The sequence below is a fragment of the Lactuca sativa genome, chromosome 1 (genome assembly GCF_002870075.4).
Source record: "Lactuca sativa cultivar Salinas chromosome 1, Lsat_Salinas_v11, whole genome shotgun sequence".
In the NCBI taxonomy this organism is placed as follows: Eukaryota; Viridiplantae; Streptophyta; class Magnoliopsida; order Asterales; family Asteraceae; genus Lactuca; species Lactuca sativa.
In genome coordinates this window covers 23918695-23937576 of record NC_056623.2, presented here as the reverse complement: position 1 = coordinate 23937576, position 18882 = coordinate 23918695, and the positions used below count along the sequence as shown (strand labels likewise).

Below are 18882 nucleotides of genomic sequence, written 5' to 3'. Positions count from 1 at the left end.
CTAATATATTAATAATATTATTTAATTAGTTTGATCAAGAATTAATTTAGAATTAATTAAGTGATCAAAAGATAACTAATTAAATATATGAGTTGATTATGTAAATCATCCATAACTTATATAGTGGGCTAAGAGGCTCCATGGATAATCAAATTGGGTTTCACCCATAGGATGCTCCATGGATGCTCCATGGAGTTAACCCATGGATCATGGAAATGAAGAGTCATGTTCCATTAGGGTTTACATGGTGTAACTCTAATGCAACACACTATATAAATCTCATGTTCTCCCAAAATCGGACACACATGCATTCTTGAGGGCTAGAGTCGATTTTTGAGTGTTAAGATTCTCTCCAAGTTTACTCCATAGCATTTGGTGTTGTGTGAAGCATTTGAGGCATCACACTTGGAGTGCTTGGCTCACAAGGTTTCAAGGAATCAAAAGCAACAACAAGGTATGTTATTCTATCTTACATTTAAGTTAAAAATGTTCCCCATGTATGCTAGATAGGATCAAGAACCTTGGAAATCAACTTTGCATGAATTTTAGACAAACATAGATCCAAGGTTATTAGGGTTGCATGTACACTTAGGAAGTGTTAGAATGCTCAAAACCCATCATCAAATAGCATCAAGGGTGGCAATCCCAAGCCTAAAAACGGATTTGGAACCATACAGCTTCAACCTTGGGATAAAAAAGAAACCAAAACCCAAAAATGGTAGATCTAAGAGATGAATGATCAAGTTCAAAGCTTTATACCTTCATCAAGCTGAAATTAAGTCCTAAAAGCCAGATCCATAATCTCCTTCTGATTCCCTTCCTTGCAACAAGTTCCATCTTCTTGAAAGTGGGCCAAATATCCCAAAAACAGACTCCATAAGCTCCAAAATGCCACCATGGTTGCTATGTGACGATTTCTAGTGTTTAGAGGGGTGGATACTGAAGATATTAGGGTTTGGTTATGATATAAGGAGTTTAAATAGCATCCAAGACCCTAAAATAGGGTTCTGATCTGACAGAATTACGCCCAGCGTAATTTTGGTACACCCAACGTACTCCAGAGAGCCTTTGTGACCACTCTTGGTCATTACGCCTAGTGTAATCCTAGGTATGCCCAGCGTAATCCCTTTTTCCCTAGTACGCCCCGCGTACTCTTTGTGTACGCCCCGCATACTCGGCTAAGCCTGAAAACCACGAAACTTCCGAAGGCCATAACTTCTTCGTTACAAGTCTGATTCCGATGATCCTTATATCCAAGGAAAGGTGACGAGAAGCTCTAAACTTATAAAAAATCAAACCTTTCTTAAGACCTTCCGAACAAAAATCCATTTTCCACCAAATCCCGAACTGCTACTTTATCGAAATACCCCTAGGTTCCAAAACACTAACCGAACACCCAGATCACTTCTAATACATCACCCACACCCAAATGGGCATAGATCCTACCTTTTCAAAGGCCCTAATCCTTATGATGACCGATATTCGGCCCACAACCTCAGGCTAGGAATCAATTCAGAACAGGGTGTTACAATTCTCCCCCACTTAAATTAGATTTCGTCCTCGAAATCATGCATTACCATCCCCGACGTACCAGGCAACCTGAGCCACACCAGGACAAACCTGAGATTACCACAACCTTCACAAGGCAACTGAAACCAACCCTTGAAGGGTCCTAGAACCTGAAGATGAACAAATTCTTTGCAACTTGATCACATCTGCTCCACCTGATATCTGAAGTTTTGAGATGGTCTGTCTCTCTGACATACTGCCCACACCGAATCATCATCGAACTGATTCTATAAGAAAACCAGCCTAAATAGAATACTTTCCACCTGTAATATCTTAAGGCTCCTTAAAGAACGAAATCACCGATCACTGCGACTACTGAATACCCAACAATTCCACACATAAACCCCATTCACTGAATTCACTCCTACTGCAGTTGCTACCACATGGCTACTTTCCTGAAGAACGGTCGGGACCTTCCTGATCCCAACTTGCCTGCCAACTATCCGAAACACTGGACACCTTCCCGATTGCTGAGCCAGAGACACACGCTCCGCAATCCCACATGACCTCCAAAGGACACCTTGTCTGACAATCATTGCCCTGGCGATACCTCTTCTCTCGACTCTTTTCCATCCTTTGATCCATTCGATCACGACAGGATGACAACCCGTCGCCACTGAATCCGATGCAAAAATGAATGCCACAAGAACAATTGTGGTCTTACATCATACCCGGCCTCCCTTGACCTGTCTTTTCCTGGTTCAACATGTCGTGGTCCCATTACTGATAGAATCGACTCGAGTCACATCATGATGGCTTGAGCTACCATTGAACCAAACCCATTCGTTACCCTAGCATCCTGCATTTGATGCCCTTGGCATCCTTATGCTCCCAAATCTCATCTCACTGAAACAAAATCCAGTACTGAACATGCACGAACCCCGATTTAGAATCCTTTCCGAAATGAGTCGATACCCCGCTACTACCTCGAGATCCATAATACACCATAACTCACGACGTCCCTTTCCTGACCGATAAGTAATTACCCTTATCCGATCCCCGAGACTACCTGTCTCACACCCGGTCCAACCACCAAGTTCCCAAGAGATCAAAAATCAGGACTACCCAGTCGTAGCCATACTGCGTCACGTACCACTTGTCCACAAGATCCTGCAACTCGAGATCCAAACCCTTGACTCAACGGTCTCTACCATTTCCATTTCGAATTCCCATAACCAACCGGGCTTGCCCACGGATAATCGATCGAGTAATCCATCCGATCCTGATTCTACCTAAGGTGTGGCTTTCCCACAACCTTGCGAACTGGTCTACCCTAGCCTCAATCTCCCGAAAGAATTCGTGAATGCTACAGCTACCCCGTAGTCTTACAACAATTTCACCCTGACTGTCCAAACACATCTCAATGTTGAGCACCCATGCAGTCTATCCTCCCAAACTAAACTCAAATACTGACTGGAAGACTACCTGGTTCCCTCCCCCTAAGCTTGCAATATGATGCCAGAACGACGTGATCCAAATGTCAGGGAGTTTCCCAAACTCCTATCCCACGACATCCGATACTCAGTCGGCCCCTAAGGATGCCTTTCCTCCCTAAAAGGAGAATGTGAGACGCATCCTCGTCTCACCCTCACTTTTATCCTGGATATCTGAATGATTCTCCCCCACTTAGATTCGACTAGGTCCGCTTGGCACATGAAAAGTGAAGGATTCCCAAATTCTGTCTCTTTCCAATCATCAATCCGCTGAGGGGCGGTGCCTAAAAAAGCTAGAACACCATGAATAACCCTTCCCAAAACAACACAACTTCCGAAAATCTGCTAGCATCTCTAAATCCCAACCATATCAATGGATTCAGATGCTTAAAATAATGACATACTCAGTTCTCGCTGACAAAAGAACATATGTTCTAACCAAAACTTCAGCAACAATTCTCTCTTCCCTCGGTAATCCCGATTGTTCTTCCAAACACACTTATTTAGGCTACTGAAGACTAGTCACAACACCCTCGTACTAGCCCTTGGACTGACCCTGAGATAACTGAAGTCGGTGCCCTCACTACTCCTCCCTGGTCGTCAGGTAGTCGACCTCCTTGTCGTCCACTTGAACACAAACAAAATTATAACGGGCTTGCTCCCTATGGGCAATCCCTGAAGATGTGGCCAAACCTGCTACACCCGTAGCAACCCAGATCACTGAACAGATTCCGACAACGACTCAGAGCAATCACAGTACACGCAAAATCCACTCCACAAGATACATCCGTTTGAAGATCTCTCAAAGATTCCTCAACATGCTAAAAGGCATCTGATAACCCTTGCTAGCCCAGAAGATAGCAGAAAACCAACCCGAGATCCAACTTATCACGCACCCTAAGCAGTATAAATTTCCGATACCCACCGGAAATGGCTGAATATAGCATATCCGCAAATATCTGGAGGAATCCTGACCACCTCCTCTTGAGTTACCTCTACCACTCTAGGAACATGATGCAACATTTCTTTCCAATCCCAATGAAATTCCAAATCCTTGGAACGAAACTCCCTTGTGCAGTTTCTGCAATTATTACACTAAATCCCGAACCTACTGGCCTCTCAAAGGCTGATATGAACTCTTAGGTCTCTTCCCGAGACTCCCACTAACTGCATATAACCTGAACCTATCCTCTCAAGGTACTCCCAACCGATTTTCCGCCCTCGGGCTATGGGATCCACAATGTTCAGGGTCTCGCACCCTGACCCACTTACTAGCTCAATCTTCACGGCTACACTGCAATAGCTGGCAATCTCTATTCCAAATCAGGCTACTAACTACCCCCAAAACATAGTCTCTAATCCCAAAAGTGCAATAGATCGCACGATCAATCCTTGCCTCCTGATACAAGAGATACAAGGCGAACTCCAAATCCTAGCAGTCCTTCTACTAACTGGCTCACCACCGGAGCCGGGACCAAACCCTGGTCCTTCCCCTTGCGTGCGCATCCGCATTTAGCTCAACAGATATCCCCACGGTCCAATCGTAACCAAGAATTCTCCTTCCCAGGCTTCTTATATTCTCCGAGACTTTCCCCGATTCGAGTATGGATCCTATGCTTTCAGTAGTACGGGCCCAATACTTCCTTCCACACCTACCCATACTTTCCTCCAGCATCATCCCAAATCCTCTAAGTCGCCTACTCCAAAGATTTACTAAATGTTTGCTAAACAGCAACACAATATCCACCGAAGCACCTCCTAGGCTCTCCTAGGTTCCCAGCCCACCCAGTCCTCAGCTGCTGAAAGATTCTCAGTAATGTCAACTAGCTACCTCATGAATATAGGCACTTGTAGCAGAGATCAAATAATCATTCAAGTAAAAGACTCATCCCTAGAATGGTTGGACTCAAACAAGAGTTGTGCAATAGGGCCAAATCCATCACTCTGAGATTATCCAGCCTGTACACATGTGACCTAGCATATTCACTTAGTAGCTAGTTCACATTGCTAAAAGTCCCACAAAGCACAAAGCAAGCAGCATTCGGACAACGGGAAAACTAACCAACATATTCCAATTAGACAATTCTAGCTATACATATAACTCTCAATCGGGTGACTCCTATCACGAATCGCATCCTAGGCTCACCCTAGGGTAATCTCCGACCCACAAGCTATCATAGAACATTCGGCCCACATACCACAACCCATGTTGTCCACTTCCACCCTCGCTGTCGGCTGCCTTATGCATGCACATTATACACAGAACAGGAAACGATTCATAACCGTATATAATTTTTAAAACATACACTTAGCAGTTACCAATATAAATAATAATTCTCATTTTAGCATGGCATCCGGTATCTCCAAAGCTACAAGCATCACATATCAGGCCAATCTATCGCTGACTTCTTAGCACTAGCATGCAAGTTGACCAGCTCATACAACATATACAGGCATCTCCCCTAGCCCTAACTAGCATGTGATTCTCAGATTCATAAATCAAATCATAGCAGATAACAACTGTGAGTATCCTGGGAAACTTACTTGAGCTCGGCTGATTGCATGCACCACACCCTTTCTTGTCTTATAAATTCTTTAGTTAAAATATTTTCCTTTTGAAAATTTGACAGATCCTCAGTTTGAGTTCAGACACACCCGAAAGTATGTCCGAATCCCTCAAACTCAGGCTCTGATACCAACTTGTAGCAACCCAAAAATCAAAGGTAAAAATTTAATTTTTATTATAGCCAAAAATTTATATCATTTATTTCAATCATTCCAAAACATCGTTAATTAAAAACATTTATCAGAGTTCATCCCAAAATCTATCATTGCGGAAATAATGGGTGTATGCGCCACGATCAATCCGAGCCCTTCTTTTCCAAATCTATGATTTCTAAAACAATAAACAAAACTGTAAGCATGAAGCTTAGTGAGTTCCCCAGAGCATACCCACACACAGTTATGTATAACATATCATACTAGCTAATCAGCTATAGAGAACGCATAAACCATGCAAGCCAACACAGAGGGAAGCCCTGGAAACCCTCCAGGGTCTTACTCCGGGTGCCATGGGAACCCCCACATGGTCTTAGCCCAATGCCTCGGGAACCCCCTGAGGTTTTTGACCTAGGATGCCAAGGAAACCCTCCAAGGCCTTATACCTAAGTGCCGCGGGAACCCACCGAGGTCTTTGACCTAGGATGCCAAGGAAACCCTCCAAGGTCATACACCTAAGTGCCCCGGAACCCCCCGAGGTCTTTCATGCAAGCACAATCACAAAGCATATAAATTCACAGAATGGCTAACACATATATCGTAACACATAATGGGCCGTCCTTGGTGCCTTAGACCCATTGGTATGGTGAGGAGACTCACCTCGCACTGCAGAAGCTTCCCGCATGAAATCATTAGTTGCTGTCTCGCCAGCTTCCCGAGCTGTCATGTAACGTTCTAAAAATTCCAACTAATTTTAAACTTTTCAAAACAACTCAGTTTCGTTAAGTTATTACAAAAAGGTTTTCAATACAATTATTATCAGAGTCTTCCCAGAACCATGTCATAAAACATAAACATGAGGAGCGGTACGATCACACATTTGCCTTGCCACGGTCTCCTGAAGTACCTGAAACATTAAACCACAACTGTAAGCCCGAATGCTTAGTGAGATACCCCCAAAATAGCAACCACATATACCATACACATAACATGTCATATCATAACAGAACATAGAACAGCCATGCACTTCGGGTCTACTGTGTGACTGGTCCGTCGTACCGGGCCTTTAGTCCACCTGGTCCACCCTCCGAGTCTAACCATATACATCGATTCTACAGTGTGATTGGTCCACCTGCACCGGGCCTTCAATCCACCTGGTCCACTCTCTGAGTCTACAGTATGACTGGTCCGCCCACACCGGGCCTTCAGTCGGCCTGGTCCACTCCCCGAGCCTCAGCACGTCTGGTCCGCCCTCTTGGGGCCTACAGCCTATCCGGACTGCTCGCTGGGCCTTCGGGATAACCGATTCGCCCTGGGTATGTTGGCCTACAGCACAAAGCAGGACCCGCCTCAACTCAACCCCAATCCAACAACCATGTGCACATAAACATACAATCATATAACAATTCACATCCAATCAACCGATCTAGCCGATCACAAACATAACATCATCCTAACCAGGATACCGACCTAACCGGTCACTAGCATAGCATCATCCTATATACCAGGATACCGACCTTAACCAGGTCTCTAACATATAACATCCTAATTACCAGGATGCAAACGTAGCAAAGCAATAACATAACAACGATACCCGGATTACAATCCGATAAAGGGTCGACCTTGGTGCCGTAGACCCTGTTGATATAGTGAGGATAACTCACCTCACCACTGATGACTAAAAAGATAAGATCACGCTGCTCCAACCTCCGACACGAACTCCACCACTGATTAATACCAAAAGACTGAGCTCAATAAGTACCAATATTTACCAAAATACCCCCAGAGGTCAACTGGTCAACTTTTGGTCAAACTCAAAGTCCTCAGTCAAAGTCAACCTTCCAAACTGACTCTACTCGCCGAGTCAACCCGCTGACTTGTCGAGTCCCTATACTCAGAACTCCCAGTCCACGACTCAACTCGCCGAGTCGCCCCAAGGCTCGCCGAGTCCAACAAACTCTGAGTCCTTTCTCCCTCAACTCACCGAGTCGTCCCTCGACTCACTGATTCACAACTCAACCAAAAAGATTAGGACTCCACGACCAGACTCGCCGAGTCCAAGGACAAACTCGTCGAGTCCAAGGCAACATTCAACATACATCGCCGAGTTGTTCTTCCAAATCATCGAGTTCATGTCTATCTTCATCCAACTTACCAAGTTCACCCATGTGACTCGCCGAGTACCTCTAGTTCTTAATCCATACATTGGCTTTCCAAGCCATGCAGGGCCCCAAACCATAGATCCACTCCCCTACAACCCGACCATCACGTAAAGTGGCAAACTTTACGTGAATCCAAAGAGATCTAAGCATAATACACTCTTGGGCTAAGGTTTGAGACAAAATAACTTCACCCACATCTCTTGAACATAGACTTTATGGCTCCTTGGGTCATTACAAGCCTAAATCTGAGGTAGCAACCTCAGATCTTACACCAAAATCGAGATGGACCTCATTTATGCCCCAAAACCCCCACAATTGATAGATCTAGATGCACAAAAACTCAAGAACAGATCTATTACCTCCAATGCAAGCTCCCACTGAAGTAGTCCTCGAATCTATACCACTTCCTTGCTGTAAACCCTTAGTCTTTAAGTTCCCTTTTCAAGATTTCCTTCCCCAAAGCTCCAATTTCACTATCAATGGAGTTCCACTCGATTTCTAGGGTTTTCAGGCTCTCAAGGGTGGTAAGGAGGCTGAAGAAGGGATGATATGTTCTTTATATAGGGCACAACCCCCGGGATTAGGGTTTTCTCCTTTCAGCATCAACTCGTTGAGTCCCAGCTACTGACTCGGCGAGTTGGTCACTTAACCCGCGACCAAATCCCGCTCCGACTCGGCGAGTCGGACTACCTACTCGTCGAGTCCCCGCCTTAATTTACACTTTAGCCCTTGAACAATACTTTTGAATTTTTGGGATGTTACATGTCACTACCAATCAATATACCCAATTAGCAATTGGGTCCATATCATAATCCTTAATCCATGCATTGGGTGAAATGACCATTCTACCCTTGGCCCTGTATGATTCAAAACTAAGGCCCAAACCCAAACCAAAAGCCCAACACTATAATGTCCATAAATCCATCAATGGCCCAATTTTCCAAATTGGGCCCAGACCTTTCTAATGGACCTTATAATAAAGCCTAATATTCTCCTTAGTCAATAATCCCGACCCTAATTGTCCCACGAAGGCCCACAACAACCTACTCCAAGAATTAGGCCACAAGGCCCAATAGGCCCAACTATTCCATTATTAGCCCAAAGATGCATTCAGGCCCAACTATCAGCAAATCCAGGCCCAAAACCATTAGGGCCCAAAGTCAATAATCCCGACCCCAATTGGACTGTACGTGTCGCGTACTACATAGTACGCCCAACGTACAAACAACTCATTCACAACATCCATTAAGTGCTTAACACTTGATCCAATAAGTCCAAATCACAGATCTGAGCTATACTTAACGTCTAAACCCATAAAGTCACTGACTTGGTGACTTTGCATGCCCCAAACAAACCTAAACTCCAAAAATGGCATTCTACTTCCATAAAAGTGACCCTAACTCAAGCATGAACCCACTAAGACCATCAAGATGACAACTTTCTATCTTAGGGATTCAAATAGCATGAAGGGTGGCAACCCCAAGCCTAAAAACGGATTTGGAACCATAAAGCTTCAACCTTGGGATCAAAAAGAAACCAAAACCCAAAAATGGTAGATGTAAGAGATGAATGATCAAGTTCAAAGCTTTATACCTTCATCAAGCTGAAAATAAGTCCTAAAAGCTAGATCCACAAGCTCCTTCTGATTCCCTTCCTTGCAACAAGTTCCATCCTCTTGAAAGTGGGCCAAATATCCCCAAAATGGAATCCATAAGCTCCAAAATGCCACCATGGTTGCTATGTGATGATTTCTATTGTTTAGAGGGGTCGAGGATGAAGATATTAGGGTTTGGTTATGATATAAGGAGTTTAAATAGGGTCCAAGACCCTAAAATAGGGTTCTGATCTGACGAAATTACACCCAGCGTAATTCTGGTACACCCAGCGTACTCCAGAGAACCTTCGCGACCACTCCTGTCATTACGCCCAGCGTAATCCTAGGTACATCGAGCGTAATCCCTTTTTCCCTAGTACGCCCCGCGTAATCGGCTAAGCCTGAAAGCCACGAAACTTCCGAAGGCCATAACTTCTTCGTTACAAGTCTGATTCCGATGATCCTTATATCCACGGAAAGGTGACGAGAAGCTCTACACTTCTAACAAATCAAACCTTTCTTAAGACCTTCCGAACAAAAATCCATTTTCCACCAAAAGCCCGAACTCCCACTTTACCGAAATACCCTTTAGTTCCAAAAACGAACCGAACACCCAAATCACTTCTAATACATCACCCGCACCCAAATGGGCATAGATCCTACCTTTTCAAAGGCCCTAATCCTTATGAGGACCGATATTCGGCCCACAGCCTCAGGCTAGGACTCGATTCAGAACAAGGTGTTACAGGAAGAAGATGAATAATAGAAACTGATGATGGTGTTTGGTGGTAGCTTCACTGAAAGGTGTGGTTGGTAAGAGAGAGAGAGAGGCCCAAATTAATTAATTATTTTCTTTTTTATTTAAATTAAATAGAAAAAAACATTAAAAAAATCCTAAGGGCATTATAGTCATTTCAATTTACCAAGGGACTAAATCCGCAACGAAATTAGCTCAAAAGGACCACTGATCCAAAAAAGTCGGGATTTGGACTAAAACCCCAAAAAAATACATACCATAGGGACCTTTTTTGCAATTTTGTCATATATATATATATATATATATATATATATATATATATATATATATATATATATATATATATATATATATATATATATATATATATATATATATATATAAGATGACAAGATTCAAAGTTAAAGGGGCAATATATATTATTATTCTAAGTTGTAGGGTCTTAAATGAAAATATTGACAACTAAAATGGATTGGACGTACATGACGTTTTTCCACAGAATTTTATACAAGACACGAATTTATTTGTGTATTTATACATTTTAAGAATAAACTCTTCCACCTAACTTATCAGATCAATAACTTCCATTGGGATAAACTAAAAAACAATACATTACTTTTGATAAATTCAAAACCGTTGAAATAAATCATACTGTCACATTTATACATTTTAATTGTGATAATAAAGTCAAATTACGGTTTGTATTAGGTATGTATTAAATATTTGTTTATTATAATATGGAATCACACTTGTATATATATTGTATGTATGCATGTATTCTTCCATGCCACATATTCTCCACCGCATGCGACAAAAATACATGCACAATGAATTATTCAGTCGAACTAATTTTGTTACTCATTTTTCTAGTATTCCTCTTCTACGTTGTAGTTGTCCGTCGAATCAAGTCCAAATCGATAGTTGGGGAAGCTCCTGAACTCGGTGGTGCATGGCCAATCATCGGACACCTCCACCTACTTGGCGGTGACCAGCTTCTCTACCGTACACTAGGAGCCATGGCAGACAAATATGGTCCAGCGTTCAATATCCGGCTCGGAACCCGTCGTGCTTTTGTGGTCAGCAGCTGGGAAGTAGCTAAAGAATGTTTCACCATTAACGACAAAGCACTAATTTCCCGGCCCAAAACCGCCGCAGTGAAGCACATGGGCTATAACTATGCAGTGTTTGGCTTCGCCCCATACACTCCCTTTTGGCGCGAAATGCGAAAGATCGCCACCCTTGAGCTCTTGTCCAACCGCCGCCTCGAGATGCTCAAAGATGTCCGTTCGTCGGAGATCAACTATGGAATCAAAGAGCTGTACGCGAGATGGGCTGAAAATGGTCGTCTGCCTGTGGCTGTCGAACTGAATAAATGGTTGGAACACATGATGTTAAATATAGTTGTGATGATGGTGGCTGGAAAGCGGTACTTCGGCGTTGGAGGTGGTGGCCAGGAGGCAGACAGGTGCAAGAAAGCCATCAATAATTTCTTCCGGTTGATTGGCATTTTCGTTTTATCAGACACGATTCCCTTTTTTTGGTGGTTGGATTTACATGGATACGAGAAAGAGATGAAAAAAACCGCAAAGGATCTGGATTTGGTTCTTGGAGGGTGGCTCGATGAACATCGGCAAAGAAGGAAATCAGATGCAGAGAGAAATAAAGACGACGTAAAAGATTTTATCGACGTGATGTTGTCACTTGAAGACGAAGGTCAACTCTCAGGTTTTGAGCATGATTCAGATACAAGCATCAAGTCTACATGCTTGGTAAGTAATTATATAACTTTATATGATGATAAGTTACAAGTTAATTTCACAAGTTTATTAATTAGTATAACACTCGAGTCATATATGCATGCTTGCATAATATATATATTACAGGCATTGATTCTAGGAGGTAGCGACACGACAGCTGGGACGCTAGCGTGGGCTATCTCATTGTTGCTAAATCATCCTGATGCTCTAAAGAAACTACAACAGGAGTTAGACGATGAAGTAGGTAAAGACAGACAAGTCGAGGAATCCGACATAAAAAACCTCGTATTTCTTCAAGCTGTAATCAAAGAAACTCTGCGTCTTTATCCGGCGAGTCCGCTGCTAGGACCAAGGGAGGCGATGGAAGATTGTATGGTTTCTGGGTATAATGTGAAAGCTGGGACTCGGTTGATAGTAAATGTATGGAAGATTCAAAGGGATAATACGATTTGGACTGATCCATCTGAATTTAATCCCGACAGGTTTATGGGTGTTGAGTATGAACATGTTGACCTCAGAGGACAACAATTTGTGCTCATGCCATTCGGGTCGGGTCGACGTTCTTGCCCCGGGGCTACGTTTGGGCTTCAAGTGCTTCATTTGACTTTGGCTCGTCTTCTTCATTCATTTCATTTGGATCTTCCCGAAGGTCTTCCAGTGGATATGACTGAGAGCCCTGGAATGACTCTTCCTAAAAAGATGCCGTTGGAGGTGCTTTCGACACCACGCCTTCCATCGGAGCTCTATGCTTAGTTGTATATATGTTGCTTTATGTTGCTATATGTTTTGTTTTCTATTTTTGCCGTTTGTAAGAATGATATATATGAAATGAAATAAGAATAACAAATTTCCATCACTTTCTTTGGAGGTTTATAATTCACATATATCCTTTGGGTCCTTGATATATTTCTACTTCAAATAATTCTTGATGAAAGTTCATATTAGAACGGAAGTATAATGAAGAAAGAAAACCAAAGAATCCCTAACACATATAAAATATAATTTAGGATAGGTGTGGAGTAAACAATCAATGTTAGGTGTTTAGTAAACAATCTATGAAAACAAGAAAAACCGAAAAAACTGAAAACATACTATAAAATCTTTATAGATCGTAAAGAGATCATTGAACTCTACTTTATAGAGTTCAATGGAATACCACATCATCATTCACTATTCCATACAATTCTATTCATTATTATTCCACAATGCATTAAACTTTACAAGTTCAATGGAACATATTAATAAAATATTTATTAAAAGATTTAAAGACTTTTCTTTTTCCCATTGAAGAGTTCAATGGTTATTGAACTCCAAATTCATTGAATGCCAAGGTGACATTTCACAATGGTGAAATTGTATCCATTGAATGACAAATAGACATGACACCAACTCCTAATTGTGATAATCTTATTGTTGTTATACCTTGAAGATATAAAAATCTATTCAAAAGTCAATCTTGATTTTGACGGTTTCCGATGGATCCATATTTTGAAAAGAATAAAAGAAAATATATGATGATGCATATTGGCTTGCCAAAATCTAACAAAAGGGCCTGTACAAAATATAAATAGGCATCCAATCGACATTTATTAACTGTCAAACAACTGAAATTGTAACTGCAATACATAGATGGACGATTAATTAAAAATCACTACATAAATTAATTGGTCATTAAACAATAAATTCCTATTTAATGAATTAAAAATAAGATTAGACAAGACGAGTCCAATAATGAGTCAAGGCCATATCTTTGATCATCAATCAAATATTAATAAGCCATAAGCAAAGCCTAGTTTGGTTACCCAAGATCATTATCTAAGCCCATCAACCAATAGTCCATTTTAGTCCATAAAATGATTTGATTAATTTACCTTTTTTTTTTTCTTTACCCTTTATTAACTCCGTTAATGTAAGATTTTTTAATTACTATTTTTTTTATGGGATAATGACTTAGAAGACCATTAAAGTTTCAAATTTGTTCAAAAAACACAATTCAAGTATTACATGCTCAAAAAAACACCATCAAACTATGACATATGTTCAAAAAACACCAACGAAATACATATTCTGTTCAAAAACACCATCTTTATGGTTTGGGGTAACTTACATGTTTAGCCCCTAACTTTTTCTTCTTAACTCGGACGGTCCCTTGTGTTTATATTTATTTTTCCTTCGGACCATGATCGAGTTAAAAGACTAATATAACCTTATTAGTTTCATTTAACATTTATTTTTATTACTTATAATTATTTATACAATTGATATATTTATAATAAATAATAACATAAATTGTATAAATAATTAATAAATAATAAAAATAATGTTAAATGAAAGTAGTAAGGGTATATTAGTCTTTTAACTCGATCAGGGTCCAAAGTCGAAGTAAATCTAAACTAAAGGGTTCGTCCGAGTTAAGAAAAAAATAAGTTAGAGACTAAATATGTAAGTTACCCCAAACCATAGAGATGGTGTTTTTTGAACAGAACATGTACTTCGTTGGTGTTTTTTGAACATAAGTCTTAATTTGATGGTGTTTTTTGAACATGTAATACTTGAATAGTTTTTTTCGAACAGATTTGAAACTTCAATGGTTTTTTAAGTCATTATCCCTTTTTTTTATATAGCAAAATAATAATATATAACAAATCCATCATGTAAAATTTGGAAACCGCTTTTAACACTTTGTGATGGGGATGAACCAGAATATGCTGATTGGAAAGCTAAGTGAGATGTCTTGGAGTTGTTGTGATGTTGGAATATTTGTTCGAACATGATGGTATGTTGAGGGAGGGGATTGGGTTTATTGTTGTTTCTTAATATATATATATATATATATATATATATATATATATATATATATATATATATATATATATATATATATATATATATATATATATATATATATATATATATATATATATATATATATATATATATATATATGGAAATGATCAAATAAAAACACAAAAAAGGTTGAGAACGCAAGAACAGTTGTAAACCAATCATTTTATAAAGGCATGAAAGGAATTTTACAGTATAATTAAATATGAATAATTTATGGGCAATTAATTAATTACTAAAATCATGAGATTTAATCTGATTAATAGTTTCTTTTTAAACCTAATTATTAGGAATGCTTATAATCTATTTTTAATTAACAAAATCAATAAAATGATAAAAAAAAAAAACATTTTTAACATAATTAAAAAAAACGTTTTTTTTTTATGTTTATTTTTACCAACCACATCAAAAGATTGACGAATTAATCATTTTACCCAAATATTTGTAGTTAGGGGTGTAAACGAGCCGAGCCGAGCCCGAGCCTGACCAAGCTCGAGCTCGGCTCGTTTAATTTGAGGAAGCTCGAGCTCGATTCGAGCCTTAAAATGAAGCTCGAGCTTGGCTCATGAACAATTTAGTGGGCTCGTGAGCCTAATCGAGCCTAAACGAGCCTCTATGTATATATATATATATATATATATATATATATATATATATATATATATATATATATATATATATATATATATATATATATATATATATATATATAGAGGCTCGTTTAAGCTCGTTTAGGCTCGCGAGCCCCATTAATTGAAGTTCGGCTCGAGCTCGTTTAGTAAACGAGCCTCATATCTAGGCTCGAGCTCGGCTCGTTTAATTCGATCTCGAGTCGAGCTTTTAACGAGTCGATCCCGAGTAGCTCACGAGTAGCTCGGCTCACTTACACCCCTATTTGTAGTCCTACATTAATAAAACATAGAGTAAATTACACGAATGGTCCCTATGGTTTGGGGTAATTTGCGCGTTTAGTCCCTAACTTATTTTTTTAACTCGGAAAGTCCCTACTGTTTGTTTTTGTTACGTGTTTGGTCCTTATTGTTTTGTTTTTGTTATGTGTTTGGTCCCTGTCTTACCTAAAAAAATATTATTTAGATAGGGAAAATGGTGAGGTAGGTAAGGTAAGGTGAGAGAAGTGAGGTTGTGGATGTGTTTATTTAAATAAATTAAAAAATTAAGGGCAAAATAATTTTTTTAGGTAAGACAGGGACCAAGCGCGTAACAAAAACAAACAGTAGGGACGTTCCGAGTTAAAAAAACAAGTTATGAACGAAACGCGCAAATTACCCTAAACCATAGGGACCATTCGTGTAGTTTACTCTAAAACATATTTGTAAATCATATATGAATCTGGAAATTATATTGAATAAATAAATAAATTAAGTTATATTCATAAATTAATAAAACACAATTTATAGATTAAAAATTGTCATACAACTATAATAATGAATGAATGAAACACATTAAATATATACATACATTTATTCATAAATAATAACAAAAAAATATATTGTAATATTTATCTATTTTCTAATAATCACAAATGAATAAAACATAAACAAAAGTTAGAATACAAATACTATTATTCTATAATTATAAATGAATAAGCCCAGATCTTTTCCATTTTGTAGTGTTTGGTTGTATATTAGCACTCCAAAATTGAATTGTAGAAGCATCTTATTTTTTTCTACACATCATTAAATAAAAAGATAAATTAATACAAATAACATTTATCTAAATCAAAAGATACAGAAAAACTCAAATGACTTCATGTCATAAATGAATATGCATGAACAAATTATGAAGTACATATGAATGTTATAATTGTCATTATATTCTTACATGAATGTATACCATTAATCATAATTGAATACACCAAACACATTAAATAAGATATATTGCAAATATAAGACCAAAGTTAGCTCCAAATTTAGAGAATCAACTAAGAGAGTTGGACACACCAACAACTTACTTCCAAAATTACAAACATTGGTAGATAAAATAACTATTTCTCTTTCTAGTTCACAACCAAATAATTGATTTGACTAGAAACGAAAAACAATAAGAAATTATGTCGTTCAAAGAAAATCATACCTGCAGTAAACTCATTCGGGTATAAAAATGATTCATTATAGAAAAGACATGAACTAGATTAAAAAAGTAATAACCAAATAAAAACAACTCAAAAGATGAGGCACACATAATCCTATCAGTTAATCAACATGAGATGTATAGAAAAAAATGCAATGAAAAGAAACAAACAAATACTTGGGCAGTAGCTCTGGAAAAAGGAAACGAGAGGGAAGAAATCACCACAATCAAAGTAACAAAATATGTATAATATTTTCCAGAACACGTGAACCCTTTTCTTTCTAGTCAAAGTAACATAATGACTCAATATCATAAATGAATAGGCATGACCAAATGCTTGTTCTGGAAAAATAAACCAAGTGTAAAAGCAAATTTCTTTTGAAGTTCAAAATACGCAGAAGTCGCCTAATGCTTATCCTGATCGAATGCATAACAATTTCATCTTCCTGTGTCGTTTAAGATGGATGTCCAAGTGCAATCTGAAGAGCTTCCAGGTACACATCTAGGGATACTATGACAATTCAGAGAAGAAATTCTTTCAACACAAAACAACAAAAAAGAAGGAAGGATTTCATCTGTCTTCAGCAATGATGAATCTGAGTCCCAATTTAATATCATTGGAAAGCAATTTAATATCAATATTGTAATCCAATTTGCTAGAATTTGACCTAGGTACACAATAGAAAGAAGAATCAAAACTTACCAATTGTTGACTTATAGGTTCAATTTCATAGGAAATCCTGTCAAAATCCCCCCCCCCCCCTTTTTTTTGCATCGCCAAACACGGACCCCCCTTCATGATCCTTTTTTTCCTTCCTTGTCAATCGATTACAACGACATCAATAGTGAATCGGTACTGTTGAGTTCATCGTAGCCTAAGGTGGATTGAAGGCTTCCTTCTCGTCACTCCCTTTCTCTCGCTCGTCTCTATTCCCTTCCTCTGAATGCACGATGCAAAGCACACAATCCCAAATCGGCGGTTGGACCAGAAACGATGTTCGCCTAGAAAAACCGACTAAACCATAAATGCTTGACTTTGTAACTTGTGATGGTCCGATTAGGGCTGTGGGCTGCGACAAGTGATGATGCGAATAGGAAGAAATCATGGAATACAGATGATGGAGGCGTTTTATTGATTCAACCGGAGAGAGAGAGAGAGAGAGAGAGAGAGAGAGAGAGAGAGAGAGATGAAAAGGAGGGCAAGTAATTTGAACGGAAACATGAAAGAGATTGAGAAATAATAGGAACGGGTTAAAGTTGCAATTACCATTATAGCCTTATGACCTTTTACAAGTTACACTTTAGTACCTATAGTTTTAGAATTTACATAAATGATCCGTTTGATAATAGCCTCATATCTGAATATTTAGATGGTCCAGATCCGTTCTCACGTTCTCAACCTTTTAAGTGTTCTCATTTGATCCAACTCATATATATATATATATATATATATATATATATATATATATATATATATATATATATATATAGTATTTAGTAACCTGCCGTGAAGAAAAATTGTCGAATAAAGTGCCAAAAATAAACATATTCCTTATAAAACATCTTATGTGCACATGCAAAACCCTAAAGCTTTGGATCTAGGTTTCTCTATTGTACATGCAAATTTGTCCTAAACCCTAATCTAACATACTATGAAAACGAGATCTATAACAAAACAAGTTTAGATGATACCTTTCAATAGTTGCAAGAATCTTTGATCTTCAAAAGCTTAGTGTCATAAGTGTAACACCTCTAATGGCTTACAAACACCACAAGCAAGAAGATGATCTAGAAAAGAGAAGGAAGAGGCACAATTTCGTCTCTAAGGAACTCTAGGGTTTTTTTCTGGTAGCCAAAAGTTAAAGCCCTAGGGTCCCTTAAATAGCTGAGCTGCTATGGTTTCAGTCAAAATCCTAATTGGATGACTTAGGCCCTAAGCAGCTTATGAACCTTCTGG

The 18882-nt window shown here is 39.0% G+C and overlaps 1 protein-coding gene across 1 annotated transcript; it reads left to right on the top strand.

Annotated features, from left to right (window-relative positions):
- The first annotated feature begins 11025 nt into the window (after window positions 1-11025).
- LOC111876237 (xanthotoxin 5-hydroxylase CYP82C4) lies at window positions 11026-12852 on the top strand. Its single transcript, XM_023872774.3, has 2 exons — window positions 11026-12002; window positions 12117-12852. Exons 1-2 carry the CDS (start codon window positions 11061-11063, stop codon window positions 12741-12743), a joined length of 1569 nt encoding a protein of 522 aa, XP_023728542.1. The 5' UTR covers window positions 11026-11060; the 3' UTR covers window positions 12744-12852.
- The last annotated feature ends 6030 nt before the right edge of the window (window positions 12853-18882 follow it).

Bases quoted from the DNA above. Each gene is read 5' to 3' on its own strand.
- LOC111876237 (XM_023872774.3), top strand. From the start codon at position 11,061: ATGAATTATTCAGTCGAACTAATTTTGTTACTCATTTTTCTAGTATTC. The intron at 12,003-12,116 runs GTAAGTAATTAT...TATATATTACAG, and splicing joins GCATCAAGTCTACATGCTTG to GCATTGATTCTAGGAGGTAG.